General features: G+C 38.7%; 1 protein-coding gene across 2 annotated transcripts in view; it reads left to right on the top strand.

Moving 5' to 3' along the window:
* Positions 1 to 19,273, top strand: part of NDFIP1 (Nedd4 family interacting protein 1) — a 53,467-nt gene that overhangs the window by 26,271 nt on the left and 7,923 nt on the right. The window contains exons 3-7 of one of the 2 annotated variants that reach the window (XM_004452614.4): positions 1,546 to 1,676; positions 5,680 to 5,767; positions 7,121 to 7,245; positions 8,961 to 9,027; positions 19,087 to 19,192. In XM_004452614.4, the coding sequence (XP_004452671.1) occupies positions 1,546 to 1,676; positions 5,680 to 5,767; positions 7,121 to 7,245; positions 8,961 to 9,027; positions 19,087 to 19,190 (515 nt within the window). In that variant the 3' untranslated portion in view covers positions 19,191 to 19,192. Of the gene's footprint in view, positions 1 to 1,545; positions 1,677 to 5,679; positions 5,768 to 7,120; positions 7,246 to 8,960; positions 9,028 to 9,700; positions 10,045 to 19,086; positions 19,193 to 19,273 lie in introns of those variants that run through there. The other variant, XM_071210348.1, reaches the window with a different exon arrangement.

Genomic DNA, 19,273 nt, shown 5'->3' on the forward strand with positions numbered 1-19,273 from the left:
ATTAACAGTAAAAATTTTGGAATTTTACCATAATTAACCAGAGGGAAAAAAGAAAGAAAAATGTTAATCTTTCAAGCTGTAAGAATTTTTCATAATTCCTTTTTTTAATTGTATAGAATATTAATACATTTGTAAATAGATCTTTTTTTTTCTTTCCCTTCCCCTCCCCCAGTTGTCTGCTCTCTGTGTCCATTTGCTGTGTATTCTTCTGTGACTGCTTCTATCCTTATCAGTGGCACAGGGAATCTGTGTTTCTTTTTGTTGCGTCATCTTGTTGTGTCAGCTCTCCGTGTGTGTGGTGCCATTCCTGGGCAGGCTGCACTTTCATACTGGGTGGCTCTTCTTACGGGGCGCACTCCTTGCGCATGGGGCTCCCCTATGCAGGGGACACCCCTGCATGGTACATCACCCCTTGTGCATATCAGTACTGTGCGTGGGCCAGCTCCACACGGTCAAGGAGGCCCGGGGTTTGAACCGGGGACCTCCCAAGTGGTAGGCAGATGCCCTATCCATTGGGCCAAGTCCGCTTCCCAATAGATCTTTTCTAATAATTAAATATTGAATACTTTTGAAAAGGTACCAGTGAAAATAAAGATGCAGTGTTGGGGAAACGGACTTTGGCCCAGTGGTTAGGGCGTCCGTCTACCACATGGGAGGCCCGTGGTTCAAGCCCCGGGCCTCCTTGACCCGTGTGGAGCTGGCCCATGCGCAGTGCTGATGCGCACAAGGAGTGCCGTGCCACACAGGGGTGTCCCCTGCGTAGGGGAGCCCCACGCGCAAGGAGTGCACCCCATAAGGAGAGCCGCCCAGTGCGAAAGAAAGTACAGCCTGCCCAGGAATGGCGCCGCCCACACTTCCCGTGCCGCTGACGACAACAGAAGCGGACAAAGAAACAAGACGCAGCAAAAAGACACAGAGAACAGACAACCGGGGGAGGGGAGGGGAATTAAATAAATAAAAATAAATCTTTAAAAAAAAAAAAAAAAAAGATGCAGTGTTACAGAGGAACTGAAATATTTTATATGGATAAGTAATGGTTCTGTAACTGAATCAGTTACCTTAGGCATATCAGAAAAAATAATACATGGTGAAATAATGTGGAGGAACCAAAGTACTAAGAAAATGGTGAGAAATGAGTTTTAACTTTTTTTCAGTCAGTTTTAATTTCTAAAAATGGAAGGAAATAATTATGCTACACATTTACAGGAACACACAAAGGCTTTTTAACTTCTTAAATGGTTTCCTTATAATGCTATTAATAGTAAATACCTTTGAGAACATAATACATGATCATTGAAAAAAAAATGTCTCAAGAGCAGTTGGAAGGGAAGGATGCAAAGTGAGTGTGGAATTTAAATAATTGAAAAGTGAATACATTTAAAAATAATTCCCAGTCTCTCAAATTCACCTATGACCATGTTTTGATTCATTCTGTATGTACTTTTAGGAAAATGGTTGGTTTTTGTTCACCAGAATTAATGGAAATCCTTTTATTCCTCAGTTCAGCTGATCATCAGGTAATTGTGACTTATTTTTATTCTGCAGCATATTTTGACTACAAAGATGAGTCTGGGTTTCCAAAGCCCCCATCTTACAATGTGGCTACAACACTGCCCAGTTACGATGAAGCTGAGAGAACCAAGGCTGAAGCTACTATTCCTTTGGTTCCTGGAAGAGTAAGTATAGTATGTCATGTTAGTTGATGGCTGATTTATAGGAATTAAGTTATTTCCATTACCCAGTTTTGATTAATTGCTTATGATTGCATCAGTTAATGAAAATACAGCTAATTTTAAAAAGTGAGTACGTTTTCTTTTGGAATTATAAACTCCTAGGTCTTCCTGAAAATTATGAGGTAAAGAAGTACAGACATTGAGAACATCACAGGAAAGATGGCTTATTTTCTCTGTAACTCTCCTACTACCACCGTTTTCTCAAGCCTCCTGAAATGGCTAAAATGTCTTTGAGTAGGAACTGATTTAGGAAATATACTGCCTTTACCTGGAGTTTGCACACTTAATATTTTAGTTAGGTGGATAACTGCTAGAGAGATCTATGCAGAGAAGAATAAGTAAATGCAACTCCATAGAATTAAAAGTTCATAAAAGGGACCTTTAAAATCCTCAAGAGGAACCCCTTGCTAAACAGCGATCCAGATTACACCATCTGTGGGGGTGTAGTGAATTCAGGTCCCATCTGGCCTAATGTTGATTCATAGGGATGCGGATTGGGTGTGACATGAGACAGCTGGATGTTTTGGACACACTTGGTTTTTGATGTCAGACTTAACCTGTGATGCAGATGTAGTTTTGTAAATACTCATCCAGATTTGAAGTTGATGCAGGTAGGGCCTTAAACCAGATATTGGGAGAATGGGGAGCAGGAGCCAGTCCCCAGGAATGTGAGAAGAGAGCTCCAGTTTCTAGTCCCAGCAAGAAGCTAACATGGAAGATAATAACTAAGATCAGAGCCCAATTAGGTAGCCTGGGCAATATGATGGCATAGGCCTCTGAGGTTCCCCTGATTAAGAGTAGTGGACTGTTAATAGTACACATCTTAATAGGGGTGGAGCTCCTAAAACCACTGCCTGGCAGATATACTGGTTTATGAGCCATTTGAGGCTAATCCTGTAGGGTGATGTGCATTTAGTTCTTGTGGATGCCAGCGAGGGACTAAGAAAGCTCATGGAGTTTATTGTCTAAGAGCAAAACAGCCATAGTATAGCTACCGTGTTTGGAAAGCAGACGAGACATGTTTTATACTGTGCTCAGTGTTCTTATATATTGTTTCTAATCCTCATAATAATCTCTAAAAGTAGAGATTATCCCCATTTTACAGATGCAAACATTGAGGTTTAGAGAGATTACTTAATTTTCCCTAAGTCACATAGCTAATAAGTAGCAGAAGTGAGTGTCAAATCCAGATCTCAGAGACTCCATGTCCTTATGTGTTTCACTCTGCCCTGAAGATCATTATGGAGATGATCTCTGATTAATAGCAGAACTCTTCAGAATATTTTCAATTGGCAGGTACATATTTAAGAGTTCTTATAGGGCTCTATTATTCAACAGACATGTATAGAGCACCTTTTAATATAAGGTGCTGTATATTTTGAGTGGAATCATAGAAGGCTTTTTCTAAGGCAGTCTTCCTGCCATGTGAGAGCTTAAAATCTGTCTATGGGTAAGAGGCCCACAAATGCCCATATATGAGCAGTAAAAGAAAAGTGGGCCTTAAGAGCTGTGACTTTTTTACTGGGTCATCATGGAGAAAATGTGACTTGAAGTGGTTTTTGATAGTCTGTAAAATAATAGTTTTCATCTGAGAAACACTCATAAGATAATGTACAAATCTGTTACTTTTATTTTTGAGTGTATATAAAGTTATTTTTCAAGATCTCAGTTTTTATAATATCAATTGAAAAAGTATTCTGTGTATGTTGGTGTCAACGTTGTTCAGGATCGTATTCCTCCCAGACTTGTAATATTATGTTTTCAAGCTAGAATGGAAGCTATCCTATCTACCAGTAAGATTGGGGATGAAATTATTTCGGTCCTGTATGCAGATGCAAATAGATAGATATGGAGTTGAGTGTTGAGCAGCCCTGTAGACTCTTCATGTATGCTCGTGCTGTCCTTTTCTCCCTGTGTCAGCCTCATTATTTTCTTGAATTAGTTAATTTTATCTCCTTCATACAAGTCCAGAATCGCTAGTATTCTAGAGTTTAAGCCAAATAACATTCTAAAAATTTTCTTTTTTTCTTTTCTTTAGAGATTAAAAAAAAGGAAGAGTGAATAGCTCTTCATAAACTTTTTCTTTTTTTTCTTAAGATTTATTTAATTAATTTATTTCCCCTTCCCCTTCATTGTCTACTCTCTGTCCATTCGCTGTGTGTTCTTCTATGTCCTCTTGTATTCTTGTCATGTGGCACTGGGAAACTGTGTCGCTTTTTTTTGTTGTTGCGTCATCTTGCTGCCTCAGCTGTACGTGTGCGGCGCTACTCCCACAGGCTGTGCTTTCTTCACACGGAGCTGCTCTCCTTGCAGGGTGCACTCCTTGCACGTGGGACTCCCCTCCACGGGGGCACACCTACGTGGCACGGCACTCCTTGTACACAGCAGCACTGTGCATGGGCCAGCTCACCACACGGGTCAGGAGGCCCTGGTTATTGAACCCTGGACCCTCCATATGGTAGGCGGACGCTCTGTCAGTCGAGCCACAACCACTTCCCACTTTTTCATTTTTGAAGTCTGTTAAAAAAAATTGGGGGTAATAAACTGAAAATCCCTTTCATATAGAAAAATATGGAGATAGAAGAAAGATTTGTTTCTTCTCTAATTATATCTTTTGCTTACAGGACCAAATGAAATTTTTAGCACATACTGAGCCTTCATGCTCATATGTTTGAATTGAGCCAACATAACTTTTCTCATTGACATTCACTTTTTACTTTAAACACTCATGTATCATCCAATTTTTACATGTATTCATGTGTCTGTGTGTATTCTTTTCACGTGTGTGTTTCTGTAACCACCACATAAGATAGAGAACTGTTCCATCCACCACCAAGGCACACTGTCATGCTTCTACTCTCCCTACCATCCCTAAAGCTCTGACAACCACTAATCTGTTTTCCATCTCTACAATTCTGTCTTCTTTAGAATGTTATAAAAATGGAATCATATGCTATGGAAACTGTGTATGTGTGTGTGATAACATATATACAACATATTATTTCCCATTTAAACAAGCTTCAAGCATATGTAATTCAGTGCCATTAATTACATTCACAATATTGTACTACCATCACCACCATCCATTACCAGAACTTTTTCATCACCCCAAACAGAAACTCTGTACCCTTTTGACATTAATTCCCCATTCACCACAACCACCCTTCTCTTGTAACCTGTAATCTACTTTCTGTCTCCATAAATTTGCAACTTCTAGTTGTTTCATATAAGTGGAATCATACAGTATCTGTCCTTTCATGTGTGCTTTACTTCACTTAACATGATGGGTTCAATGTTCATCTGACTTCTAGTATATATCAGAACTTTTTTTCTTTTTAAGCTGAATAATAAATTGTATGTATAGATCATGTTTTGTTTTCCATTAATCTATTGATGCACACTTGGGTTGCTTCCACCTTTTGGCTTTTGTGAATAATGCTGCTATATTGATGCTATATTGATGTACAAACATCTGTTTGAGTACCTGCTTTCAGTGGGTATATACCACCTGCTTTCAATGGGTATATACCTAGAAGTGGTTTTGCTGGGACATGTGGTAATTTTAAATTTAACTCTGAGGGACTGCCAGACTGTTTTCCACAAGGGCTTCACCACTTTATAGTCCCACTGCCAGTATATGAGAGTTCCTGTATCTCTGCATCTTTGCCAGCACTTATTTGTTTTGTTTTTTAAGTATTAGCCATTCTAGTGGGTATAAGGTGGCATCTCACTATGGCTTTGGTTTGCATTTCCCTAATGGCTAATGATGTTGAACATGTTTTCATATGCTTATTGGCCATTTGTCTATCAGCCTTGGAGAAAGGTCTGTTTAATTGGGTTGTTCGTCTTTGTTGTTGTTGAGTTGCAGTGACACTCATTTTTGCCTTCTTTATTTTTCTAGAAATAAATAGTTATGAATTTACTTAATCTTTTTCTCTTCATTTAGGATGAGGATTTTGTGGGCCGGGATGATTTTGACGATGCTGACCAGCTGAGGATAGGAAATGATGGGATTTTCATGTTAACTTTTTTCAGTAAGTATGTACACATAACAGAGACCTACTTCCCACAGACTAGAGAGCTGTGAATTATGGGTAAATTTGACTAAATTAAAATAAGTAGTTGAGCTGATATGTTAGTGTATTGTATTTATTTGTTGCCTTTTTCTGGGGTAGTTTAGCACATATTTATCTTACTATCTTCTCTCTTCATCTTCTATTTCTGTGACTATCTATAGAAGATAAAATTAAAGCACCTATAGGGGTTGCTGCTTTTTTATGTGAGTTAAGTCTCATCTTCCAAGTCTACAAGACTGTTTTTTTCTTTTTCAAGATTTTATTATTTTTTATTTCTCTCCCCTTCCCCGCCCCCCCCCCCAAGTTGTCTGTTCTTTGTGTCCATTCGCCATGTGTTCTTCTTGGTCCACTTATATTCTTGTCAGTGGCACTGGAATCTTTGTCTCTTTTTGTTGTGTAATTTTGCTGCATCAGCTCTCCGTGTGTACAGCACCACTCCTGGGCAGGCTGCCCTTTTTTCACGCTGGGTGGCTCTCTTTATGGGGTGCACTCCTTGCGTGTGGGTCTCCCCTATGTGGGGGACACCCCTGCATGGCATGGCACTCCGTGCACACATCAGCACTGCTCATGGGCCAGCTCATCACATGGGTCAGGAGGCCCTGGGTTTGAACCCAGGAACTCCCATGTGGTAAGCGGACACTCTATCCGTTGAGCCAAATCCACTTCCCTACAAGGCTTCTTTTTATTACTTCTAGCCATACCTAGCCAGTAGAAAAGGAATTAAATAGCTTTGTCTAAATTTTGTTCTGCAAGCTTCTGTTTTCCAGCAGGTCAATGTCAATCTGATATTTTCTCCCTTATTGTTATTTTGCCTTTGTCTTTCCATATGTCTTACTTAGAATTGAGCAACCATTTCTTTTATTTGCTATATTAAGAAGTTATAGTGAAGCTATGGCACTATCAAAATTTGTAGGAGCAGGAGGATGAATGACTTTGAATATCAGATTATTTAGGGGCACTAAGTTAATGATCAAGGCATTTGTTTTATTGGTGACATGTAACACAGTAAAGAGCAAATGTCATAAGTATACAGTTTAATGAATATTAAGGCATTTTTGAAAGAGTGAATAGGAGTAGACTTAATAGTGTGATCCTGATATTCAGAGAGGATATTTTCTTGCTTGTTTGGGGGAGGGCGCAGGAGAATGTGGATATCTCAAGTGAGGTGGTTTGCAGGTTGTGGAGGGTGGGTAGTGTTTTTATCCATGGGAAAACCATTTAAGTAGTGGAGAGTGGAAAGAGTATTCTTGCTCCTGGGTAACAGGACATGTTTGATTTTTTTGTTTTTGTTTTCCCTCTCTTCTCTTGCAGTGGCATTCCTCTTTAACTGGATTGGATTTTTCCTGTCTTTTTGCCTGACCACCTCAGCTGCAGGAAGGTATGGGGCCATTTCAGGATTTGGTCTCTCTCTAATTAAGTGGATCCTGATTGTCAGGGTAAGTGGTACAACAGAAAAGATAGATTCTGCAGAGAGATAATCATTAGAATGATTTTGACTCATTTTTCATTTGCATTTTTGCATTTTTGCATTTTTAAAGTTATATGAACATTTTAAATATACTATTTGGTTTGTCTTTGGTCATGATGAAGTTACACCAGAATCAGTTGCAGTTGAGTTATCTGATTCATGCACACGAATTTTGTAGTCAAATCTGGGGAATATTGATGGTTCTAGAACATCTTCCCTACAGGTTTTTACCCTCTCTGTTTTTAATGCTTATTATATGATAATATATGTTTGTTCTGAAATTAGTTGTTTTTGTAATAAAAAGAAGGCTATCGCCTCTTTTGTGTCTCATCAGAAGCAGATATTCCTTTCATTAATCCTACTTAAGTTTTAGTCTAGATAATCTTCCTCTCTTCCTTCCCTCTCTTCTTCCCTGTTCTCCCTCTCTTCCTTGATCTTTTCCTTTCTTCACCCTGGATTAGTTATCAGTAGCATCTGTGGTTATGCCAAACTGTTTGGGGAGGTAAGACTATTTAACCCCTAGTACTTCATTAGGGGCCTTACCAGTGAAGTAAGTTAGAGAGATGTCTGCAGTGATTTGGAAGTTATCACTTAGTCAAAGTTAGATGAAAGAATTTAAAGTTGTAAAGATATAGTCTCCTAAAGTGCTGATTTTGGATGTTTATTGCTATTGTTATCTTTGTAGACAATGCTAATTTATTTATCATCACTTGGTATTAACTCATTAGTGAATGTTGATAGACCTTTGGTGTTTTCAAAATAGTTCCATTTCGTTTATTCTATTGTAATTATTTACATTTTTAAGGTTTCGGACTGCTTTGAGAATCTGATGACATTATTGGGAGAGCTATTTCCTTAGACAAAAGAACCTATATACACATCTATAACATGAATCTTAGGTTAAGAATCCAAGTAAAAGAAATACTTACTCAAAATGACTTAGAAAACCATGAGGAAAATTTGTATTTTAACAAACTGGTGTGGAGGGTTGTACGGCATTGGCATTAATTAAATAGGCGGTTCAGTATTGTCTTCAGGGTCATCTGACATTCCTGCTTTCCCATCATCAGTCTGTTGGTTTAGGTCCCTCTCCTCCCAGGGTCAGAAGGTGGCTATGGCAGCTTCAGGCATCATATGGAAACTGCACAGTGCTGAATAGAAGAATGGGAATGATTCCTTTTCTTCCATTTTTCTTTAAAAGCAAGGAGACCTTCTCAGAAGCCCTTAATTCCCAATGACCAAAATAACATTTTATGCCAATTCCTAAATCAGTCACTGGCAATGGAATGGGATTATCAAGGTGTACATGGCAAAACTTCCAAGGTCATGGCAAGGCAGGAGGTATGGGAACCAAAACAGGGCACATTAGAAAGTAGGCAATAATAGTGGGCATTCACTTTTGGCACTGGGTAAGCAAAGTAAAACTGTTATCAAAACAGATTTCCAGAAAGTTTAATACTATGTAGACAAAAAAAAAGGACATTGAAGAAACCAAATTTTTTGTTTTTATTTATTTTATTTTTCTTTCAAACCTGTCATACAAACAAATTTTGTATGCTTTCATAAACAAGGAGTCCATGCATCTGAAAGCTATGATATTTCAGTAAAGTCTTGTATTTTCTTTGTCCTTAAGTTAAATTGTGTCTGTTAAGCTGCTATAAAATGCTTTGCTTTATTTTTCAGTTTTCCACCTATTTCCCTGGATACTTTGATGGTCAGTACTGGCTCTGGTGGGTGTTCCTGGTATTAGGTAAGTGCTTTTAACATTGAAAGGGGAGAAAATGTTGTTAAATTCTAGAAGTAAAATTACTTTTAGTAAGCCCTCATTTTGCTTAATGTACAGTAATATACCAAATTAGCAGTAAGTATAATTTTAAAAATGTTTCTCTCTTTGAATACTTAAGATCTTAGGGGGGTGGGGGGTATATGGGGACCTCATATTTTTTGAATGTAACATTAAAAAAAAAAAGACAAAAAAAAAAAAACAATGTGCAAACTAAAAAAAAAAAAGATCTTAATGATTAGACTGTTGTTATCCTGAGTGTATCATGTACATTATTAAAAATCTCTTAGTGATTGTAGGTTTTCCTAACCACTCATATACACTTCTTGGGTCCCCTATGCGTGGGGTGTAATGATAAGATGACTCTATATATAGTCTGTGGATTTTGTGAGTTACTGCTGTAAAGACTTCACAAACTTAACCCTAAATTGATTACAGGCATGCTATAGCTCATTGACCTAACCCGTAAGGGTATGTGGCCCATTTTTGGTTAGATCTATTAGGAGAAAACAGAAAATGTATAGCCCTGCTAGACATCTGGAAGAACCATTATTGGATGTCCAGAATTCCACAGTTCATTTTTTTTTCCTTAAGATTTATTTTTTATTTATTTCTCTTATCTTCTCCCCCACCCCCCCAGTTTTCTGCTCTCTGTGTCCATTCTCTGCGTGTTCTTCTGTGTCCGCCTGTATTCTTGTCAGCAGCACCCAGAATCCGTGTCTCTTTTTGTTGCGTTGTCCTGCTGCATCAGCTCTCCGTGTGTACGGCGCCATTCCTGGGCAGGCTGTACTTTTTACGTGCTGGGCGGCTCTCCATATGGGGTGCATTTCCTTGAGCGTGGGCCTCCCCTACACAGGGGACACCCTGCATGGCGCGACACTCCTTGTGCACATCAGCACTGCGCGTGGGCCAGCTCATCACACGGATCAGGAGGCCCTGGGTTTGAACCTTGGACCTCCCATTTGGTAGGTGAATGCCCTATCCATTGGGCCAAATCTCCTTCCCCACAGTTCATTTATTATTGGTGAGATAAGAATTATTTTGTGATGGGGAACAGGTTTTTGTTTTTGCTTTTAATACCTATCAGATATTTCAGGTTGTCAGTCATGAAATTATATATATATAATTATATATATTTTAGTCTTTCTTTCAAGACACTAAAATAAAGAAATGAACTTTGTAAGTTAATTATTTTAATTTTGACATCTTCATTCTTTAAAGAAGATGTGGAGGGACCACCACCACTGCTGTCATTTCTACAAAACTTTAGCAGGGTTATCTTATAGCAGTTAAAGGGGTGTGATTGCCCCTCCCTGCTTCTGTGACATCACTTTCTCATATCTCTGCTTTGGGCCTTCTTGTTACCTATCTCCTTAAGATCCTTGGCTCCAGTGCTGCTAAAGGATCTGGCTAGCACCCATGCCCAGCAGATGTTTAATAGATTCAGGACCTGCTTTGCCTAGGCTGGACAGCTATGTATTTACTTAGAAAATACAAAGCATCCATCATGCTATCTCCTTCCCACTTCCCAATTGCAACATCTACTGTATTATTTGTCATTGGAATTCCAAAAGAAGAGAAATAGTGATTTTTTTCTCCCTTGATTATTGAGAAGTTTAATAATAAAAGTGACCTACAGGAGTTAACTTAAGAATAGTTTCTTTGCTTCTTATTCTCTAAACTGTACCTTTAAGAGAAAGGCTGACCATCTTCTCTGTCCATTCCTAAAATTAAATCTAACCCCGAATGGCCTGAAGACAAACCATTAAGTATATTTTCTGGTTGATTGGTTACAGTTAAGTAGTTTAAAAGAAATTCAGTGATTTGATTTCTATATTAAGGTTTCATGGGAGATGAATTTAAAATAATTAGTGATGATTCTTATTATTTCTTACTTACTTACAGGCAAAGAGGGCGAGACTTTGAATGCACTTACTGTGCATTTGAACCCAGTGTTTGGGTCATTTGGGGAATTTCTCTTTCAAAGAGAACCAGTTTTTTAGTTTTTCCTTCCAGGTCAAATATTTTTAATCGGTTGCTACCAACATTTAGAAATCAAGAGTTTTCACATAAAACTTCTGGATTTTTACTTTTCTTTCAAAGGGGGGGGGGGTGGCTAATTACCACGTGGTCCTCTTTGATTAGAGCTGAGTCGTTGCTGCTCTTCCACACAGATCATGTGCCCTCTGCCCTCCATTGCATTAGGATTCACCACCCAGGTTTTGAGGGGGCAACTCTTGCACTATGGTCACTTGTTGTTGTTGGTGCTAAACAGAACAGTGTTCACCAAGCTCAGCTTTGACAACCCCTGATTATTGCCAAATATCAGTCTCTCTTGAGTACAAAGACCTTTTCACTTTTGAATATATTTTAAAATGTGTGCAACTGAAAATAGATTAGTGGTTACCTAGAACAGGGAAGTGGAAAGAAGGGGAATGGAGAATGACTGCTAATGGGTACAGGTTTCTTTTTCGAATAATAAAAATGTTATTAGATTATGGTACAATTTAGAAGTATACTAAAATGCAGTGAATTGTACACACTAAACAGGTGACTTTATAACATGTAACTTTTATCAATAAAGCTGTTATGTGTCTTAGACTCAGGGAGCATCTATGGAGGAGGGGGGCCCAGAGTATCTGAGCTACCTCATAGGGGACAGGCACGTTGCCTCTCTCTCTGTTTCTAAGAGATGCAAACTTCTGTGAATGCATAGATTCTCATGTAGTCATATAAAATTATCCTTATTGCTTTACTACCTGGTGAATAAACAGCAAAGCACTCTATTTGTGTATGTTAAAAAAAAAAAAAGAAAAATGGAGTTTAAATTGAGACCGACAGTTGCTGTAGTTGGTAAGGGAGTCCTGACATCTAGTGGACAACATTATGTACTGTAGGCAGTTCGTAGAATTTTTAAAAGACCATAAGGGTAATTATTATTTTTTACTTGAGAAATACACAATTATAATCACCCCCACCCCTGCTTTTTAGGAGTTAATTATGTTGGAATACTTTTTCTGGAATTTAGAAGGTAAATTTTGATATTCTTCTCAATGAGCTTCAAATGTAAATGTTTGTCCCCATCTTATTTTTTTTTAAGAGAAATGATAGGTTTACAGAATAATCATGTGGAAAATAGAGTTCCCATATACCCTACACGCACACACAGTTTTTCCTATTAACACTGTTCATTAATGTGGTACCTTTGATACTACTGATGAAACAATACTACTAAAATTATACTATTAACCATAGTTTACATTATGGGTTTTTTTTTCCTTTAAATTTTATTCTAGTAATATATGTAATCCAAAATTTCTCCTTTTAACCATAATTAAATATATGATTCACTGCTGTTAATTACATTCACAATGTTGTGCTACCATCACCACCATCCATTATCATTACCAAAATTTTTCCATCATCCCAAACAGAAACTCTGTACCAATTGAACATTAACTCCTCTTTTCCTACTCTCACTCCAACCCCTTAAAACCTGTATCCTAGTTTCTGATTCTATAAATTTGCTTATTCCAGTTATTTCATATAAGTGAGATCATAAAATATTTGTCCTTTTATGTCTGGCTTTATTTCACTCAACATAATGTGTTTAAGGTTCATCCACGTTGTTGCATGTATCAGAATTTAATCCCTTTTTATAGCTGAATAATATTTCATTGTGTATATATGTACCACATTTTGTTTATCTATTCATCTGTTGGTGAACACAGGTTACTTCCACCTTTTCACCATTGTGAATAATGCCACTGTGAACATCACTGTACAAATGTCTGTTCAAGTCCCTGCTTTCAATTCTTTTGAGTACATAGATATGAGATTGCCAGGTCAAATGGTAATTCTATACTTAACTTTCTGAGAAACTGTCAAACTGTTTTCCACAGCAGCTCTATCATTTTATATCCCCACCAACAATGACCAATTGTTCCTATTTCTCCATATCCTCTCCAATACTTGCCATTTTCTGTTTTTTTTTTTAAAAATAGTAACCATTCTAATGAGTGTGAAATGGTATTTCATTGTGGTTTTGATTTGCATTTCCCTAATGACTAATAAATGATGTTGAGCATCTTTTCATGTGTTCATTGGCCATTTGTCTGTCTTTACAGAAATGTCTATTCAAATCTTTTGTCCATTCTTTAATTGGGTTGTTTGTCTTTATTGTTGAGTTGTAGGATTTCTTTATATATCTTCTGGCTATTTAAACCCTTATCAGATATGTAGTTCTGAAATATTTTCTTCCATTCTGTAGATTATTTTTTTAAAATTTTCATGATGAAGTCCCATTTATCTAATTTTTTTTGCATTTTTAAAAATTTATTTAAATATGTCACTAATATATAAGCATACATATGCAATAAGTATATAGTAATGGTTGTGAACTTACAAAACAAACATATATAACATCATACAGAGCTCTTAATCCTCACCCTACCACCAATACCTTGCATTATTGTGAAACATTTTTAACTAATGATTAAAGAGTATCCTCAAAATACTACAACTAACCAAAGTATTTTCCCCCAACACACCCTATTGTTATTATTTTTTATATCATTTATACATGAACATACATAAACAATAAGTGTATAGTAAAAGTTGTGAATTTAGAAAGCAAACATGTATAACATCATACAGGGGTTCCACACATCAACCCACCACCAACACCTTGTTGTGAGACGTTTGTTACAAATTACAGAGAATATTGTCAAAATCTCACTACTAACTATAGTCCTTATCTTACATTTGGTGTTTTTTCCCCCAACCCATCCTATTACTATTTTTTAAATACTTTTTTATGACAGAAGTCGTAAACTTAGAAAACAATCATGCACATGTACAGAATTCCCGTACAACACCCCTCTATCAGTATACTACACCATGATGGAACATTTGTTACAGATTATAATATATGATCAGACCATTACCAGCAACCGTGGTCCATTGTGTACATTTGTCACACTTTTCCCATACTCGCCCATTATCAACTCAGTACATCTTTGACATAGATGCATGAATATTACGTTATTACTGTTAACCACAGTCCATAGGTCATTCCAGTTGTATTTTTCCTATGTCTCCACATTCCCACCTCCCTGCAGTAGTGATGTATGTCTGCTCTAGCTCACAAAGGACACTTTGGATCTGTACCATCAAACACAATTCCCATCCACCTCTGGGTTTACTGTGTTATTCAGTCCAAAGATTAATCTCTGGCTTTCTGTCAGTTGCCATTTACATCCCTAGACTACTCTTTTCAGCTACATTCCCATCTGTTACTCAATATAATTTGTTATCATCAACTCTATACATTTCTACACTTTCACAATAAAGTTAATTAGAACTGCTACATACATTAAACATATCAGTAGTCTATCTCAGTCCTCCTCTTATCTCCTTTAAGAATACACCACCTACTACCAGGTCTTGATGATATTTTCCTACATTTTCTTCTAGAAGCTTTATGGTTCTTGCTTTTATATTTAGGTTTTTGATCTATTTTGAGTTAATTTTTGTATGAGATGTGAGATAGGGGTCCTCTTTCCTTCTTTTGGCTATGAATATCCGGTTCTCTTAGCAGCATTTGTTGAACGGACTGTTCTGCCTAAGCTGGGTGGGTTTGACAGACTAGTCAAATATCTCTTGACCATAGATGCAAGTGTCTGTTTCTGAACTGTCAGTTTGGTTCCATTGGTCTATGTATCTGTGTTTTTGCCAGTACTGTGCTGTTTCTACCACTGTAGCTAGATAATATGATTTAAAGTCTAGAAGTGAGAGTCCTCTAACTTTGCTTTTCCTTTTTAATATGTTTCTGGCTATTTAGTACTCCTTACTCTTCCAAATAAATTTGATATTTGTGTTTTGCATTTATTTTTAAAATGTTGATAGAATTTTTATTAGGATTGCATTAAATCTGTATATCAATTTGAGTACAGTTGACATCCTTAATGATTTTTTGTCTTCCAGTCCATGAGCATGGAATGTTCTTCTAATTATTTAGGTCTTTTTAAATTTCTTTTAACAATGAGCTGTCGTTTTCTGAATATAAGTACTTTATATCATTGGTTAAGTTTATTCTTAAAATATTTGGGTTTTATGTGTCATATTTTATTTTCACCACTCTTTTGACACTGTTAGTTATTTTTATTGATTTCTAGATTCTCTTCTAGGCCTCTCTCTCCTGTCTGCTTTTTAGGCAGTAGCACACCCTTTAGTATCTCCTGCAAAGCCAGTCTCTTGATTACAAACTCTCTCAGTATTTATTTGTGAATATTCTGAACTCACCCTCATTTTTGAAAGACAATCTTGCTGATATAAGATTCTTGGCTAGAAGTTTTTCTCTTGCAGTATCTTAAATATTTCATACCATTGTCTTCTTGCCTCCATGGTTTCTGTTGAGAAATCAGCACTTTTTTTTTTTAAAGATTTATTTTTTTAATTTATTTCTCTCTCCTTCTCCCCCCTCCCCCCCTGTTGTCTGCTCTCTGTGTCCATTTGCTGCATGTTTCTCTGTGACCGCTTCCATCCTTATCAGCGGCACCAGGAATCTGTGTTTCTTTTTGTTGTGTCATCTGGTTGTGTCAGCTCTCCGTGTGTGCGGCGCCATTCTTGGGCAGGCTGCACTTTTTTTGCACTGGGCGACTTTCCTTACAGGGTGCACTCCTTGTGTGTGGGGCTCCCCTACGCGGGGGACACCCCTGCGTGGCAGGGCACTCCTTGCACACATCAGCACTGAGCATGGGCCTGCTCCACATGGGTCAAGGAGGCCTGGGGTTTGAACCACGGACCTCCCATGTGGTAGATGGACGCCCTAACCACTGGGCCGAGTCCACTTCCCAGCACTTAAACTTGCTGGGAAACCCTTATATGTTATGCTTTTCTTTTGCTGCTCTCAGAATTCTCTTTTGTCTTTGGCATTTAACACTCTGATTAGTATGTGTCTTGAAGTTGATCTATTTGGATTTATTCTGATGGAAGTACATTGTGCTTCTTGAACATGGATATCTATGTCCTTCAATAAGGTTGGGAAATTTTCTACCATTATTTCTTCAGATATTCCTTCTGCCTCTTTCCCCTTTTCGGCTCCTTCTGGGACACCCATGACACGTATGTTTGCACATCTCTTGCTGTTTAGTTCTCTGAGACCTTGTTCAATTTTTTCCATTTTTCATCTGTTCTTTTGTTATGTTTGCTTTCAGAAAAAATTTCTTCAACTTTACCAATCCTTTCTTCTGCCTCCTCAAATCTGCTATTATATGATACCAATGTATTTTTTTTTAAGATTTATTTATTTATTTCTCTCCCCTTCCCCCCCCCACCCTGGTTGTCTATTCTCTGTGTCTATTTGCTGCATCTTTTTCTTTGTCCACTTCTGTTGTTGTCAGCGGCACAGGAATCTGTGTTTCTTTTTGTTGCGTTATCTTGTTGTGTCAGCTCTCCGTGTGTGTGGCACCATTCCTGGGCAGGGTACACTTTCTTTCGCCCTGGGCAGCTCTCCTTATGGGGCGCACTCCTTGTGCATGTGGCTCCCCTACACGGGGGCACCCCTGCGTGGCACAGCATTCCTTGTGTGCATCAGCACTGCGCATGAGCCAGCCCCACACGGGTCAAGGAGGCCCGGGTTTGAACCGCGGACCTCCCATGTGGTAGACGGACGCCCTAACCACTGGGCCAAGTCCGCCGCCCCAGTGTATTTTTAATTTCATTTATTGCACATTTCATTCCCTTAAGATCTGCTAATTTTCTATGTATGCTTTAAGATTCTTCTTTGTGCTCATCCAGTGTCGTCTTAATATCTGTAATCTCTTTAGCTATCTCATTGAATTTATTAAGGAGATTTGTTTGATCGTCAATGATTAGTTGTCTCAATTCCTTTATGTCAGCTAGAGGCTTACCTTATTCCTTTAACTGGGCCGTATCTTCCTGTTTATGGATTGTAATTTTTTGTTGGTGTCTTGGCATCTGGCTTACTAGATATATTTATTCTGGGTGGAGTTTCTCTCTTTAGTTTATGACTTTCTTGTGCTTTCTCCCTTCTGGTTGTATAGTAGGAGCCGAGGATGTAGTTGGTACTAAGCTGTGGAGGCCCAGTCTGCCCTCATTGCCCCAGGGACCAAGGAAGCTTTTCCCAATTTTCTCCTTTTTCAGGGGTAGGGACAGAGCCATAGCCATGTGTAATATTCCAAGTCATACAGGTCTAGACTCTAGTTGCCCAGAGAGACTAATGAAGCATCATGCTCCTTTCTCTCCTGCCTGGGTTGGGGATGGATCTGCAGGTGTCAGCAGCAGTCTACGCTGTGCAGGTCCAAAATGACCACAGTTGCCCCAGTAGACTTGCATCTATTCAGTCTGTGTCAGCTGAATGTACCTGAATTACCCAGAGAGGTTGGTGCAGGGCCTGCCAGCTTCCTCCCTATTAGAGGTGGGCCTGAAACATAGGCTAGGGCTGCATGCGGATCTGGGTGAAAGAAACTGGTCTCTATTATCACTGTGATTTTCAGTCAGACCAGCTTGCCGGGGGTGGAATTAAAATGGCGGCTACCGGCCTCTATCCGTCTTGGACAAGCTCAAACCTCAGTTATTCTTAGGGTTATACTTTAACCAGCCGAATTTATTAATCAGTAGCTGAAATTGGTGGCCAACTGTCTCTTCCTCCCTTGTTTTTGGAAAGTGGAGCTTTCACTTCAAGCCACAGAATAGCTCCTGAGGTGGCTTGTGCCGCCATAGTAGGATGAGCACCAGCCTCTGTGGTGCGTGTATTTTCCCAGAGGTGCTGGCATGGGTCCCCCAGTTTCTTCCCTGCCAGAGGTTGTGCTGGGGCTCATGCTAGAGCTGCAGCCTGATCTGGAGAGAAAGAAGCTGGTCCCTCCCAGTACTGTGATTTTCAGTTTGCCCTGCTTCCCCTCGTGCCAGGGGTGGAGTTAAAATGGCAGCTCCTCGCCTCTTTCTGACTTGGACAGGTTCACACTTTAGCTGTTCTTAGGATTATGCTTTACCCCGCTGAGTTTACTAATGAGTAGCTGAAGTTGGTGCCCAACTGTCTCTTCCTCCCCCATTTTTGGGAAGTGGAGTTTCCAATTCTGGCCGCAGAATTGCTCCCGAGGCGGCTTGTGCCACCAGTGGAGGATGGGCACTGGCCTCTGGGGGTGTGGAGTGCTCTACTTTTAAATCTACTTTTAAATCTTCTCCGCAGATGGGCAGTCTCTTCCTTCCATTCTTTCAAGGATGGTACAGGTTGCTCTTCTGGTCTCCTGGAGCCCCCAAACCAGGTGCTTTAGATAGCTCTGGGTAACTAGTGACTGCCCTGTAGCACAAGCTGACTCTGAGAGCTCCTTACTCTGCCGCCATCTTGCTGATCGTCCCCACATTTATCTATTTTTGTTGTTGTTGCTCAGGCTTATAGTGTAAAGGCTAAGAAACCATTGCATAATGTAAGTTTTTTAATGTGCTTCTCTATGTATTCTTCTGGTAGTTTTATTGTTTTGATTCTTATATTTAAGTCTTTGAAGAGACTATTCTTTCCCTATTAAGTGGACTTGGCACCTTTGTAAAAAAAAAAAAATTGAATTGGCCATGGCGGGGAGGGATTATTTCTGAACTCTCAATTTGATCCCATTGGTCTCTGTCTGTCCTTGTGCCAGTACCATGTTTTTTTTTTTTAGGATGTGTGGGACCTCATACTTGGGAGTCAGACACATAACTTGAGCTACATCCTCTCCCCACCATGCTCTTCTGATTACTGTAGCTTTGTCAATGTTTTTAAAATTGTTGGCCCCATCTTTTTATTCAGTTTTTAGACCAATAGGTTTTGAATATGTCTTCTCATTGAGGAATGGAAAATGTGTATAGAATATCCTTTGGAAATTCTGAGGGAAACTGCTTATGTTTTGATTGCTTTTAGCAGTGGAAAATGACCAAGTATATTGCTATTCAAGAGAGATATTTCTGGGAAGGGGCCTTAATACAGAAATTATAAATTCATTCTTGACGTTTTCTTTTTTAAATTAGGCTTTCTCCTGTTTCTCAGAGGATTTATCAATTATGCAAAAGTCCGGAAGATGCCAGAAACGTTCTCAAATCTACCCAGGACCAGAGTTCTCTTTATTTATTAAAGGTATGAAAGGGGGGAAACACTTTATTCTAGTCCCAGTGTAATCAATCACGTGGTGTACTTTAGATTTCCATCCATTTTTTT

The sequence above is a fragment of the Dasypus novemcinctus genome, chromosome 2 (genome assembly GCF_030445035.2).
Source record: "Dasypus novemcinctus isolate mDasNov1 chromosome 2, mDasNov1.1.hap2, whole genome shotgun sequence".
Taxonomy (NCBI): domain Eukaryota; kingdom Metazoa; phylum Chordata; class Mammalia; order Cingulata; family Dasypodidae; genus Dasypus; species Dasypus novemcinctus.